Source organism: Mixophyes fleayi, chromosome 3 (genome assembly GCF_038048845.1).
Source record: "Mixophyes fleayi isolate aMixFle1 chromosome 3, aMixFle1.hap1, whole genome shotgun sequence".
NCBI classification, from domain to species: domain Eukaryota; kingdom Metazoa; phylum Chordata; class Amphibia; order Anura; family Limnodynastidae; genus Mixophyes; species Mixophyes fleayi.
Window position 1 is genome coordinate 47157750 of NC_134404.1, and position 16261 is coordinate 47174010.

General features: G+C 38.4%; 1 protein-coding gene across 1 annotated transcript in view; it reads left to right on the plus strand.

The window, feature by feature from the left end:
- The window catches only part of NOL10 (nucleolar protein 10), a 57471-nt gene extending 41835 nt beyond the window's left edge, over positions 1–15636 (plus strand). Inside the window, exons 20-21 of the mRNA XM_075201438.1 lie at positions 9009–9111; positions 15270–15636. Coding sequence (XP_075057539.1) covers positions 9009–9111; positions 15270–15389 — 223 coding nt within the window. The 3' untranslated portion in view covers positions 15390–15636. The remainder of the gene's footprint in view (positions 1–9008; positions 9112–15269) is intronic.
- Positions 15637–16261: the final 625 nt, after the last annotated feature.

The window sequence follows — 16261 nt, forward strand, 5'->3', positions numbered from 1 at the left end:
TGCATCAGCAGATGCAAATTTCGCTCGTAATGCTTTACGAGCGGAATTTTCAGAGTAGTCCCACCCTTTAGGGGCTGCTTTAGAACGTCCCCATGGTAAAGCAGTGTCCCCCAGACTGGATGAAAGAGAAAAGAGGATTTATGTACTTACGTTAAATCCGTTTCTCTGATTCCGTCTGGGGACACTGCAATCCCTCCCTTCTGTTATTCTTCTGTGTGCTCTTGTTTGACTGCCCTTTTTTCTCCTGGGGCTTTTTAAAACTAACTGGATTGTACAGGAAGAGGCAGGGGGATTGTAGAGGGGAGGGGTCTATCACCAGCACTAAAGTTAACTAGTTAGGTGCCAACTCCCAGCTCCCCTCCACAACCCCATGGTAAAGCAGTGTCCCCCAGACGGAATCAGAGAAACGGATTTAACGTAAGTACATAAATCCTCTTTTCATTTAATTTTGTTGCACCTCCTTTTTCGTTAAGATGATTCTATAGTGAAATAATGTATTTATTATCACTTTTTACAGAGCACTAACATAATATGCAGCATTTTACAGAAGGTATTTAATGGTTCACTTCACTGCCTACCTATGTTTTGGGACTGTAGAAGGAAACAGAACAAGCAGAGGAAACCCATCAAACATAGGGAGAATAACTCAACACAAATAGTATCCTGAATGCAGTAGAACCCGTGGCCCCAGCGCTGTGAGGCGGTAGCGCCAGCCACTGTGCCACCCAGTGTAGTTCCATTAACTTACCCTTCCCCCTGCTAACAGCTTCTGGATGATGCTGATGGGAGCTGTGGGCTTTGCCAGTGGTTAGGAGGTAGGTGGAGAGCATCCTGTAAGTTCACCCAGCCAGCCCACATGAGCAGCATGTTTGTATAGATGAACTGGGAGCGGCCTGTTGCTTTAAACTCCTAAAGGAACCCCCTAAAAAGTAAAAGCTCTGGTGGGTCAGGAGGATTTAGCATTATCAGTCCAGATAGAATACTAATCGCTGCCACTTCCCTCCCTCCTCTACATCAGCGCTCTACCCCAGTGATTAGTGCTGGCGGAGGCACTGAGCGCTGTTCTGTATAAAATAAACATACTGTACGTGCTTCCGAGCAGACAGGTTTATAAGACCGCCATGTTTCTGTAACCTGCATCAGGTCACTGTTGGTCATTTTTGACAGAGTTCTAGATATATCCAAAGTAGATTATTAAAATATCCAGCACTAAAAAGAACCAGTCTATGGTTAAATGTGCAGAATTAGAGTCCCAAACGCAGCCGTTTGTAAGGGGAAATTCCAGCCCCTAATAAATAAATATAAACCACTCAAAAGAAGGATGAACAGCACCGACCACTAACAAGGTGCAGTATATATAAGGATGACCTTTATTAGTGGATATCTTACAGTTTGGCAATGGGCAGGAGGGAAGGTACATATCTATTTATAATTCTAAATGAAGCCGCTTTGCACTCTTCGTAATGTAAGACGTTACCAGTAATTTGCTATCAATGCTGGTTTAACTTTTACGGGTCTGATGGATTTTATTTCTGTCCTATAGTTTTGTCATTTTCTCCTACACGAAGACTGGACTGTTCTATACAGTTTCTTTTTCATATATTTTTACTTTACATTTTCTTCAATCTAAACAATTGTATAATGTTTACAAAGGTTAAGGCCTCTGGAGTTCTGCTTTATCATGCTGTGACGGCTGCCGTTTCTGTATCCTCGTCCTTCCTTTTGTTTTGGCACCGTCTGAACATTCTGACCTCCCAAGTAATTTGTTTATTGCTATGTTGTTGCTAAATAATATCAAACTATAACCTAACAAAATGCTAAAAGCGGGAGGAAACCCGTGTTCTCTGAAAATACAATTTATGTTTTTATGTTAAAAACTAGGTCATTGGTTGAAGTACAGTCCACTCCGTAATCATAAAGGACAGATGGAAAACAAATTATTATTAAGTTATTAACCCGTACATGTCCAGGGGCAACACTGCATTCTCTGTGTCTGTCCTATATATCAATGTCTTGTTATGTATCTAAGTAGAGGCCTGCATTATTTATATTATGACTTAATTTAGTATACAATAAGATTCTAATTAAAATGGGTAGATGGCTCTCACGTTTTTATTTTTTTACGATTCCACTTTCGCTACCAGTTAATACAGAAGTGAGTAGATAAAGAAATTGCAGACGGGTATGTGTCATTGAAAAACTAGCGTCTGGGTCACTGAAAAATAATCCGTTTAGAAAGAGCTAAAGAAAAGGGGGAGCAGTATGTAGTCTACGTCTCTGTGTATCTTACTCTTTGTAAGAACAATGTTTCACGTGAATATAATTGCAGTAATGTAAGCCGCATTAATTATCATTTAGAGCACAGTAAGGAAGCGTTTAAACAGTACTTTAGTTGAATGAATTAAAGGACCACAAAACTGTTAGATGTGCACCATGAATCTAATATACATTGTTTAGTGATATCCTGAAAGTGTACTGCAGCTCTGTTAAGAAGTAAATAATTACCCTCCCCCTTCCCCCAGAGTACATTAGACACCTAGAGCACCTCAAATATCTGTAGGACAGTGTCTTAAGAAGTTAAGATGCAGGTTAAAAAACTGAGGTTGCTGTCACTTGAGTTACTGTGACATCACTGACCCTTCCCTGTATGTTTCCACCAATAGTATAGCATAGTATATTATTCAACTCAGTAATACTCCGCCTTTCATTTAATTTATATTAATATCACAAAGTGGCTTTACTTGCCGTATAAATATAACAATATATGTTTTCCCTTATTTATTTTTTTTGTAACCAGATGGAATTTGTATTACTTTGTGACATTTTGATTTAATGTAGACCTGGTATTTTAATTTGGGACAATAACTTAAAGGGCAGCATTGTCAATTCAGCTATTACCATGTGCACATTTGTTATATCCGGTGTATAACCCGTCACTTGTTTACTTAATAAGTCTGACCTTTAATGCCAACACGTAGAAAGCTTCAAGTGGTATGTTTTGCTGCTATGTATGCTTACCTATTAACTCTTTATTAATTTTAATTAGTTTGAGTAGATACAGAGACATTAGGCTGTCCGAGTGGATGTCATCTGCTTGGAGAAAGACGTATCTCCGTGGTAAATAACACTTACTGTAAACCATTGCGAGACTTCCAGTTAGTTACATGAATGTGTGTGTATACTAGAGCAGTGAAGGGGACAGGTGGCCCCAGGGCCGCATGCTGCTCTCCAAGCCTTCACTTGCGGCCCCCCCGGAGGGTATCAGGTTTCCCATCACTGTTGGAGAGAGAAGGAGAGATGGTCATTGGATAAGCCTCCGGGGAAGGAGACCTATAATCAATACATCTCCAATTGTGGGGAACCTGAAGATAGAGGAGTAAATTCTTAAAAACTTTTGTCCCCAACAAGTTGGAAACTGTTGCTTAAGGCAATCTGTGTCTCTCCACCTCTGAAAGCTTTCTGAGATTTGTAGTTCCCCAGCAGCTACAGAACCACTCTCTGTTAAATCCATGAAGATTACGCATCTTTTTAGCACCTGACTATTGTATGAGGCGTCCAAACGTGAAATCTGAAGACTTTGCATATCTCACAAATTGGAATGGTTAAAAAGTATTTAATTGTGTGACTGGTGTTTGCTGGCTGAGCTCAGCACTTATTAGGCTGCAGAAGAAGCAGACAGCTTGTGCTCTTTGTCCTTTCACTTGTAATGAATAATGTCTGAGTGATCTGGAAGCGGCAGAGGAGAGCGGATGTGTGGCGCAGCATTCTCATAGTGAGAGTGGGCAAACAGGAATTCATTATGACAAAAAGCATTTCATAAATGATTAAGAGGGGAAAACAAGGCGATTGCAGCGAGCAGACACTGACAAAAGCAAAGCCCAGCAAGCGGGCTGGGAGGGCAGACAGAATAAAACAAAAACTGCTCTTTACTGAGAAATAAACAACATTTTATATGGCCAGAAAGAACAATGCTTTACTTATGTGTCTTAGTGTATCCGGGTAATTATTAGCTTTACACATTAATTTGTTAAACATCGCAATACAAATTATTCACAATGAATAGAAATAAATAAAAGCTTTAGATATTTTACATATATTCAGTCACTATTCTGTGTTTTTATCTGGGTTGCTTTAAATATCTGACGCTTGCACCCGACTGCGGACAACACCTAGCGAAACATATTCACGTTTACGGTCTTTTACAGTTGTACGACTTATCTTCTATATTCTCCTTTTTTAAAAGTCGTCATGAAGTCTGCCACCTTGTGCGAGTACATTATGAATATTCATGAGCATTGATGAGAGGGAACATCCCATGTGCTGGCAGGGGCCTGCTCCCTGTGCTTCTGTGTCCAGCTGTCTAATACGGCGGCTGTGAGGGATCAGATCAGTGTCCATTGAACCTACTTTACATTGTGATTAGGCAGGTGCACTTTAAGAGATTGGTGGATCATTATAGTTTACCATGTGAAGGTTTTTGGAGTGGGGAAGGGGGGTGTCGTTCTTTTTAATTGTAACTAGTTTAAGGCTGGGGTGTAATGTTGGAGCCATGGTTTGGCATACAGTTAGAACCTGAGCCTTGTTCTGCTTGGACTTTGTATTCGCTTTTGGTAGAGATCTAGATTCTGATCTTGGCTGTTGGAAATGTTAGGGATTAAAGGTTGGGTTAATAAAGGCAATTAAAGATTGTTTTACGGTGTAGAGGTTTTTTCGTTCCAAGATGCAATTAAAGGTTGATTTTGGTTTTAAGACATAGTTGGCTACTCTCTGGACCTCCTCTCTGGGGAGACCCAGTGGTCAGATGCAAGGGGCAAGTGCAGGTGCCACAATGATGCAATTTGCTTTTTGCATATTGATGGCCTGTAAAACCGATTTTTGGACGTAGTGGGACCCTTCCGATCCGTCGCTCCATCTGTGTAACATGAACTTTCCCTGTCTCACTGCCTTGCAGTTTATCTTCATTTATTGTTCTTGTGCGTTTGTGTAACATATATTGTGTGCTGTGCGTATTAATGTCAATGTGAACATGATTACATAAGCCAGACAAGATATTCTTAAATGACGCCAGGTGGAATGTAAATCGGGGAATAGTCGTTTTTATTGAACATCTTCCATTACTTAAAACTTACATCTTAGCCAAGCATGCTGACAATGTAAACGTAATTTTAGTGCAATTCCTCAGCATGGTGCCCAGCAACACACTGTCCTAGGTTTTTAGTGGTTACTGACTTAATGTCACAAGCAATCATAGTAAAGAATGACTGGTCGGCAGCCACATTCTCACCGTATCTTTCAGAGAAGGAGATCTCCAGTCTGCCTGTTGCAGTGACTGATTCTCCTGCCATAGTCCTGCTTCGGGAGGCTTAAACAGCGCATACAGGAGGTGTTTATACAGGGATTTACCAGGAAAATCGGAGCTCAGGGCACCGTGGCAGACAATCCCAGTCAAACTGGTTTTCTTGAAAGGGCAGAGCGTTGAGAGGATGGCAAATATTCATCATCGTTTTTTCCTCTAAGATAATCATTGTTAGTAAGCCGAAGCTGAAAACTTATTACTATCTTTTAATAAGATTTTGGTTGGAGTTAAAATATGAAGTCTTTTTTTTTTTTTGTGCGGTGTTACTCCAGTTTATTGGGCCGCCCCCAATGCCTGCAACCATTTAACACAGGAGATCCTCTCTCCTATTTTCAGATTTCCTGATTCAAACATGAAATGATGATGATGCCCCTCCTCTGCGATCGGCCCATTCATATGCATGGGAAATTCACGGGAGAGGGGCTTAAAGAACTTCACTTTATTTTTTTGGGGGGAGGGGGGGGATGGTTGAGTGTCTATATAGTGACCTTATATATTTCTGTGCTGCAAGTACCATTAAATACTGATGTGACCAAGCCCTGGCTTATTTCTTTCCCTTTTAGTTTGCTTACAGAGATTGTCTGTTTTCTTAGCTTCTGTCTATCCAGCATACAAAGGGTTGTTTGTATGTGTTTTTAAAACCAATCTTTGTCCTATTTTGGATCTCTCACCTGGGAGGTGAGTGTACCCCTCCAACCTAACCATTTCCACAAATTGCTCTGCTCCCAAACTTCACATTGAAGTTACTGTTGCAGGCACCTGGGCTGGGGTAATTCATTGATGGTTAAAAAAATAAAAACCAACCCTTCTCATCAATGAATTACAAGATGTGAGTGTAGTTCAATGAGGAACCTGGACATTGGGTTAGGAGTTTAAATGTTTCAATTAAAATGTGAACCAGTACTTAATGTTGTTGTTGCACTAGATGCACACAGATTCACGCAAGATATAATTTGCTTCTTTCGTAAGATACTTAGTGGACCTTTTACCAGGTTCTACGTTTTATTACATCTCTTCCCCTCTTAGATGAGGAAGAGAGCAAGTCCTGTAGGGCGTTCTCAGCTGAGATCTGCTAGCATAGGCTATACTATCCTGTATATATCTAAGAGGTCTGACTAGGGTTATCTCTGCTGCCACCAGGCTGAGATTAATGGGTTACCAGGTGGTCCTTTGCCAATGAGGAAGCCCGTTCTTGCGTTGGTCATAAATAGTTTGACTGGGAACCAAGTCTACTATTTCCCGTCCATCTCAGTGGACACCAGTGAAGGTGATGCACAGGAACACTGCTGTCATTTTCCTGAATTGTACATTGTGGCCCTTCAATTAGTGATGAAACAAATTATAAGTTAATCTTAGAACATTCTCAAATATATATTTCAAAGTCCTCCTACAATATTTAGCATTTGCGGCTAATACACAAGTGTTAGGGCTTCTGGCAATAAATGTGAGTTGAGCAAACTCCAATTTGGCACATGTATTTGTAGGTTACTAATAGATTTTGGTTTATTTTGTTGTAATTCTTTACTCTTCTGACTGTGCGGGTTTAGAATCCCTGTGCAAAAGTAGAGCCGCAGATTGCTCTCATCTGTTGTATTATCAGAGGGCAGAAAATAAACCTCTGTATTTGTTATAGTCAGCAGACCACTTATGTAAGGTTACAATGATTTAATAGTACCTTCCCTGCAGTGACGGTGGATATCTTTTTGTCTGTAGTTTTATATTCCCATACTTTGCTCAGAATAAATTTCTAATTGCAGCGTAATTTGCCCTGGTGTGCATCTCATTTGCAGTCTTGTGTAATAGGGGCTGCTCATTAGTGAAATAGCTGAAACATTACATAAGGCTTTATTCTGATCTAGTACATTTGTCTAATCTGCAGACAATAGTGGCAGAAAGATGTCTAAATGAGGTCATCTGCTTGTTAGAACAGTGAGCGTTCTACATACAAGTCTTGTGTTAGACGTTTATACAGGCTTCTGTAATAAAATGTTTTTGGCCTTAACTAGTCTAGTGCAGGCTTAGGAAAACAGTAAACATACAGGATAATAAAATGATATGCGTTAAAGTTTATGCTGGCATTTTCTTTACAAAACAACAATACAACTGAACACGTAAACAATATAACATAATACTATATCACCTCACACACTCGCTAGTGTGTGTGTGTGTGTGTGTGTGTGTGTTTGTTTGTGTACCCAGATAGAAATCGTGGATTAAGCCATAGAGTCCACACCTTGTCGACTTTGTCTGGAAAGCTTCTACTGGATATATTTATTATTTAGGAGGGCATCAATACCTGATATGGGGATTTCCAGTTTAGTATAACCATCCAGCTTGCATACAACACTAATAAGCAATAGAACAATTGGAAGTGATCTTTAAGGTTTAAACAATCGATAATCCCCAATAGGCAGACTTGACACTGTGAAAAACCAAAGTAATCGCTCATAAATGTGTTATTCCGTGTCCAAAAGAGCTCAGTCTGTGGGCAGGTCCAGAACACCTGTGGATACAATCCAGGTACTTTAAGAATATATAAGGCATTGGATTACAGTATTAAATATGTATATGGCAGGAGCAGAACAGATCGATCATAAAAAAAAAAAGAAATGTATATTCATATCAGTATGTAGATAACAAACTTCAATTCTGCTGACACAAATCTTCTAAGTTTAATATAAATAGTCCATGTGGATACTTTTTTTGTTTCAATCTCTCAGTTGTTCCACAAGCTGTGTCCAAGGCCATGTGTATATATGAAACAAAAAAAGAAAGAAAAAACATATGGTGTAGTATGTAATGAGAAATACATCCCAGTACATCATTAGAGGCATATGGAGATTGAAGAAAAACCCATAAACTCTTTTCTCTCAAACACCATTTGCAGGTTATTTCTGGTAGTGGTCACCAGCCACTTTGTGTACACACTGACTTGTGTAAAGAGGTCTGTTCGTTTCCAACACCACATATTCAAACAAAGATTATTTTTCTCAAAATGTGTCCACGTGATCTGTTTAATGTGCAGGATTTGTGTCGGCAGAATGGACGTTTATCTACATTTGCCTTTTTTATTATTGATATGTTATGTGCCTGATGTATACACATTTAATACTGTAATCTGATAGAGTGCAGTGGAGCTCAGGAGTGTATTTGGGCACCAATATATAGGAAGTAAGGAGTATAATATATAAAATCTATTTAAAATATTGGTCAGTAGGCTTTAATCCCATGTTATGGAGACATGATGGTGTATAGAACGTCCTATGAATAGCTTTGTGCTGCAGAACTGCTGCTCTGATGATGCACAAGAGAACGGAGTCTGTCAATCTTCCATTCCTCTCTAAAGAGATGTCCTTTTGCCACTTACTTGAACCACTTTCAAAGAAGCTGGGAAGGTGGTTTTGCAAGAGGGCATATAAATCTACGTGGTCTACAGATTGGGTACCCGCAATAGGTTTTCCAAGGGCATTCGTCCCACTATTATTTGCAGAAAAAGCAATTTGTGCCCGAACAGAAAGCAATTTTATCAATGCTTATTTTGAAAATACTCCAATTTCTTATGTAACTGAATGGATATATTAGTCTCCAGTATAGAAAACTGTACAAAAGTGTCCATCATTTCATGAATTTTTTTTCTGTGTCCGTTCTTAAGGAAAACACTTGAAGACCGTTTGAAAGTTGAAGAAAGACTTGGAACGCTGAATGTGTCTGATACAGCAGTGGGCAGCAAACAGTTGACGTTCACACTGAAGAAGGTAAGAACTGTGTTTTAGGAGAATGCCAACAATCTATCCGATTTTATATTTGTACCTAAACTGTAGTGTAAGCATTGGTGTAGCCCCAGTACTAGGTATGTGGAATGTTCACTACACTTTGTTGGGGAAATGCAATTTTCAGTGTGTCCTTCACGTCCTGCTGTGTATTTCTGGTCAGCCAGAGAGAGTGATTGAGTATATGGAAAACTAACAAGGATGGGCAATGCTGTAGTGCTTTCCGATCACACCAGAATGGTCTTAGCAGCTCTCTATTGAGCAATTGAAGAACAACAAAATGTTTATTATATGTGATATGAAAATTACAGGTGCATAATAAATAGCAATCAAAAATATAAAAGCATATAAATGTCAGTGGAACAATCAATGTGTAGAAGCAATAAGCTCCTATGATGTTGAACAGTTCAATAGGGTGTGACTTAAAGCAGCAATCACATGATAATTAGGTTTTTGTTTTGTTATTTTATATAGCATCACTGTGGTAGGCTATAAGATTAAGCTTTGTCATTACCATTTTCCTTGGTTTGTTTCTTCAGACTGCTATTAATGATTTATAGTGTTGCGCATTGTACATGATGTGCTGAGAGGTTTTGGAACACCCCTCTGAGCTCGGTCAGCTGTGTGCTGTGTAACACCACCTTCTCCCTCCTCTGTCATCATATGATATTCTGAGTCTGTGACTGTGGCTGGCAGCCATACTTGTATGCCCTCTACAGAGGTTTTGAAAAGCAGATGATGATTTGTAGGAGGACAGATGTATGTTTAAAATGTACTGAACTTGCTATTTTAAAAAAGGAAAAAATTGTGTGAATGCTGGTTTAATTAAAATCCCATATCTCCCTTAGGTATTGTAGCTGGATGTACCTATGGATAGTAGTTATTTGTTGCATATACATAGATGTATATACATCCAACTTTGACATAATTGAATCAACTTTAGAGATATCAGTTGCTTGTAATGGTGGCAGTATATCCACTTATAAGATAATTGAAAGTGTCTGGTCTACCCAAGCTGTATTGGATCATCATCATCATTTATTTATATAGCGCCACTGATTCCGCAGCGCTGTACAGAGAACTCATTCACATCTGTGTGTACATACATGTGGACAATTCAAAGTTGGTTGATGTATCCACTATAAAAGTGTGTAGAACTCTGTTGAGAAAGAGTTGATCTGATGTAGTGTACTTACTGTGCTTAAGGACATATAGAATCCAGTTTAGGTTGAGAGAGATTCTGCTAGTCTGGAAAATGGTGTCCAAGTAATATAGCACAATTATTATTGTTTACTGAAACACTATTTAGAGAAGATAATTACACACAACTGATAAATTAACAAAATAATAATCCAGTTAAGATTACAAAGGAAACAATTCAGCAGATTTTAACTATCTGTGGAGAAAAGTAGAAGAAGCGTATCCACAGAACGGAGCTGTGTAGAGATTTGGGAGTGATTACAGCACTTACTATACGACCACACGGCTATACTGCAGTATGACCACAGGTATTTCCATATATCACAAGCATGAGTCAGGCAGACCAGGAAGATCTGTCTACATCTAAACTGGATACTGTATGTTCACAAGAGGAATAAAGTATATTATATCAGACCAACGTTATGGTTTCCCAATAGAGTTCCTCAAGCTGATTGCACAATACGTAAGGTGGGGAAACACTTTTTTAACCACAATTTGAAGTGGATTCATCAACTACCTTTATACTGCCCAATGTCTGTACACACTGATCTAACTGCGCTTGGGTGCAACAGATGATTTTGTAAGTGTTTTATATCACCATCAGTCAGTGATTTCTCCACCGTTTAAGCTAATATTTCAATGTTGGATGCAAAAACATCTATGTATATGCATCATGTTTAAAGATGGATCAAAGAATAACTATATATTAAGTTACATCTAACTGCTTTACCTAAGGAATATCCCTGATTCTAATAAAGTTCAATGTTATAGGAGTTTATAGCTTATACATATTGATTGATTCCCCACTATTTATATGTTTAGAGATTATTTATTTTATTCTTTGTGATCACTATTTAGTACATTTAAGTGTTTGTTTTATTATACCATCTGTGTATGTTTTGGAGCACTATAGAAACCTTGCCCCCAATTTCCGAATTGCGCATAAGCTTGTATGAAATTATGTCAACTTTCATATAATAGATTTGTATTTATTATGAAAATGTATTTTGTTTCAAGCTTAAGGTGACTTTAAAATACCCGCGTTAAATGATCCTCCCGAGCTTAGTTATGTAGTACATGACACTTGGTTATGTAAGATGTCCAGCCATGACTATCGGAGTAATGTTTAGAAGTCCGCTCATTCATCCACACTTGACTGAGGATTGCATGTCTTAAATTTAGCATGCAGGGAATTTGATCATGCAAACCTTTTTTTAGGCAGCGTGTCAATAACGAGCTGGACGAGAGCCAGCCATGTTATAACAGTTGGCATGTTGCGCAAAGTAACATACCACTCGTGTTTCATGATTATTTGTGTCTCGTATGTTTAATGTGCAAAGAATAAAGGAGATAAGTGTATATATATATATATATATACACACACATACGCACATACACACACACACACACGTTAACCCGTGCATGATACTCATGCATTCTAGTCAAATCAAGCTATTTAAGGTATTAAAAAGGTTCTTGTCATGCATTTGGGCCTAGCCCAGGCCTCCTCAGGGGAAGAGCGTTACTTCCCGACGCAAGCGCCCTTTTTTAACGTGGTTTTGTCCACATGTCACCACCTCATCATTTTTCTCCATCACCTCATCCTTCATCTTCATCGCCACATCCTTCATCAAGCTACTTAAGGTGTTAAAAACTCCCCACCGTCACCCCCGGCAACCACCAACCACTCCCAACTGTCACTTCTCCTTCAAGAAATATATAGGTCAGTGTATAACTCTGCCCAGCAGGTGGTGCTGCAGCTTGGGTTTTTTTTCCCCACACACGCCACTAGGCATTTATATAGTAGATAGATATATATATATATATATATATATATATATATATATATATATATATATATATATATATCTATCTGTGTATATATGTATAGATATATATATATATATATGTATATATGTGTGTGTGTATGATAGAGATCGATATATATATATATATATATAGATGTGTGTAGAGAGATATTATAATATTGCGCACGACTTGTTTCAAGTGACTGCTGAATTTGTTTCTATATTCTGTAAATATAGTCTTTTGTGTCCTGCATTCGAGGTTTGGACAACTGAAAATCTTGAAGCCCTTTTTGAATCCCCTAGATGTAATAGGATGACGTTTATAAAAAAAAAAAGATGCTTTATCTGTAGAAAACCGCTTTGGGGGCTTGGCTGCCAATAAGATTCTCTCATTCTTCTAGTACAGTTTCAGCGATCTACAAACTGAAACACTTCAGGGACCACATGGGTGGCCTCTAACCTTCAAAGGGGCCGCAAGTTACACTTAATCTTAATAAGTTAACAAAACACATTTAATCATAGAAAGAGACAATGATCTGTAATAACATATTGGCAGGCATTTTAAACAAGTGTTACAAGCTATAACCGAGAAATCTAACAATAAAACAGGAATGAGCTGGAGCCGCAGGTGAGGAGGGCTCAGAGGACAGCGTCTGTTCTCAGTCACTGGTTTAGACAATCTGATTATTATAGGTTACAAACTCTATTCAACTAGGGGTAGTGAAAGACAACAGGAGCTATATGGACATTAAGGCGGGGAGCAGAGGCGGCTGACTAACCAGTTGAACTGGCAGAAGGGTTGGTTGAATTAGGGCAGAATATTGGGCAGGAAAGAAGGGAAACGCTGGAGAATAGTTCGGAGAGGAACATGGGACAGTGTGGAGAGACACAGAGAGCAATCGGTGTAGTGCTGGTGGAGGTACTTGGTAGCACAGATAAATAACATGGTAATAGAAATGAACAGACTGAGCATATTGAGAAACAATGTGTGCAAGTGGTTCGTTAAATCAGCAGTGATCTTATTCATGCTAAGAGGTCACTAGGGAGTGTCCCTGGTGGAGAACAACATGGAGTCCTGTCTGTTCACTATCTCAAGTGATGGATTTTATCTTCCTGTACCAGTAAATACATCAGGTAGTGGTCTTCACCTTTTTACCTCCTGTATAAATCCAAAGTATACTATAGTTTAAAGTGTTTGTTACAGGTGTATTAAGATTAATAAACACACAGTCTTGCAGCTGCTACACGCTGATTATGTATGGGTAATAAACACATGTAATCAGTGACCTCAATCATCCCCAATAACTTCCCACAACAAAGGCTAGCAACAAGTGACTATTACACTACATTTAGAAATAATTTATTCTGTATAAAAATGTGTTTAAAATTTCTTAAGTAATCACAAAAAAATTAAAATAAAGGAGAGGGGCTCGTGGTGTTCTGTGAGAACAAATGTTTTACATGTATTTTGTTGGGTATGTGCCCTGGCAACTGTGACAGCTGCTCAGCTGACAGAACATGTCCGCTACCAGTATAGGAAGATTACCAAACATGGAGAGGAATATATAAGGATACTGACTTTTATATTTCAGTGGGAGTCCTAGACCTATGTACACACTAACTTCTATATATCAAATTCTCTTCAAAATGGTAACTGGCTTCTGTGACATGGATTATATCTAATAATTCTTCATATTACAGTAACTTGTCACACAATACAAATATTGGCTCTAATATTGGTGGCTGATGTTTGAGGTAGTTTTTAGTGATTAAACTGCAATATAAATGGACTGGTTCTAACAAAAATCACTTTAAGCCATAGCTGTCACTCACACACAGTACAGGCAGCCATTTTGTCAGTCAGGCTGCATTGTCACGAACACTATCAACTGGCTATCAGTGACCTTATGTGAGGGCATCCAGCACACAAAATGGCTGCCTCCACTGTTTGCAGACAGTGGGCGCACTTTATCCTACCCATTTTACGCTGGAGGTCCCAGGCCTTGTTCTGAAGTGCCACAAAAGTTGGGGAGAGGCTTGAGACGCTTTGTACAACAGAATAAATTTGTAATAAAAGTAGTAGTATTTAAAACGGGTGTTATACATATGTTCCACAGTTACATGGTCGACACCATAACTATAGACAGGGTTGGAAGATTGACAGTAGTATTAGTTCGACAAGTCAAATGTAGATGGATTATAACCCTACAATACTGTCTACATTTGAATTGTCGACCTAATGTTGACTTTCTGAATGTCGACCAAATGAATGTCTAGCAATCGACCACATACCTTTATAACGGTGGTCTTCTATTTTCCAGTCTTGCATAGGAAATTGCTATAATTTGTTCCCTTTTACTTTTTATATGGTATGTAATAATAAGACTGAGGATTATTGCACACAAGGTAATTGTAAACAGTAGTATTTGGCCATAATTTATCTACTATGATGACACGTTTAGTACATTTTACAGGATGTGGTTCTAGTGACGTAGTTTGTCCTCGGCAAGGTCATGTATAGCTTTTTATCTATGAGAGCTACTTTCAGCTGTTTATCAGATAAGGATAATGGCCCTTCAAATTAATGGCACTCAACTGCATAATTATGTCACTAAATGCACTTTATAACCCAAACATTTTAGTCACATGCTAATAATTAACTTCTAATACACAAGTGATGGTAATATATTTATAAACTTCTGCAAATATCTGTATAAACGGTAGGTTCTGATGTCATCACTTATAATGGGTGAGTTGTGATGTCATCGATTCAGTAGTCATTGTAAGGAATAATGTATCACCTACTGTAAATTAATATGGATATTAGAAGTCACAGCAGAGATCTGTGAGCTTTATAAAAGCACTCGGCCCTGCAACCTTCGTTCCTTTTTATATGGTCACAGAACTTGAATTATATTGTATAATTTACAGTAGGGAATACAATATCCCATATATAATAGTGCTCACTTTTACAAGGGAAAATTAGGGAAGTCACAAGATGGTTATATTTGAGGGGGGGAAAAATGCAGATTATGCATTATAAAAAAATTTTGGTTGTTGTTGTTAATTTAATTTTATCTTTTTTATTTTATTTATTTATTTTTACTAAACTGTTTTATAATGTTTTGCCCACAGTCTGAACAACAGAAGAAGCGACAAGAAGCTGAGAAACAACATAAAGAGGAGAGGAAAAAGCTGCGTCGCTCAGCAGGACATTTACAGAGCAAACCCGCTAAAGGGCGACCGTTCCATTAAGAGACCGGCCATTCTGTGGATAGTTTGCCTCTTACAAAGGACTAAAATTTCAATTATTGTTTGTTGTTTTTGGGGCTTTTTTTTAAAGCAGCCAAAGACATATGACAAACCAGGACGCCTTGGACTTTAAGAAATCACCTTTTAATGTCACCAGCGGTTTGAGTCATATCAGTCCTGTGTAACTCCCACCACATATGAAGCCATGTGTCTGTCATCAGTGCATATAAATAAAGCTTCATTTTATTTTCATTATTGACTGTGTAATGGGTGTTTAACTCTATATTTATTATATCTATTGACATTTAGAGTTGTCTTATGATCAAATTATACATTGGTCCAGAAAGTGATCAGTCTTGTGCTAAATTAAAATAGATGATCAATACAGCAGTTATTAAAATCTGTGTCTCTTTGTAGACATTACAGTACACTTTTCTTTCCTTATGGGAACTGTTTTCTCCCACACTTCAAATACCCATTGGTAGGTTAATTGGCTTCTGATAAATTCGCCCTAGTGTGTGTGTCTGTGGTTGGCCATATAGATTGTACGCTCCATTGAGGAAGGGACTGATGTGAATGATTACTCTGTAATGTGTAGGTGCTATATAGGTAATGGTTAATAATTATATGTCTGTGGAGAAAGTTCAAGATGCTTAGATTCAGAATATTGTTTTGTGTGTAACAATAAAGAGTGAAGGGTTGCTCACAGGATAATGGCAGAGGAGACGTCACCTGCCCTTGACATAAATCTGCAGAATGTTGCCCTGTTGCCGCTGCCATTTGGCGGATACACATTGATGCGTTGTGCAGATTATCTAATTCCTGGAACCTAGAATAACCTTGAAAACGACTCTTATGGTAACAATTTCCTAAAC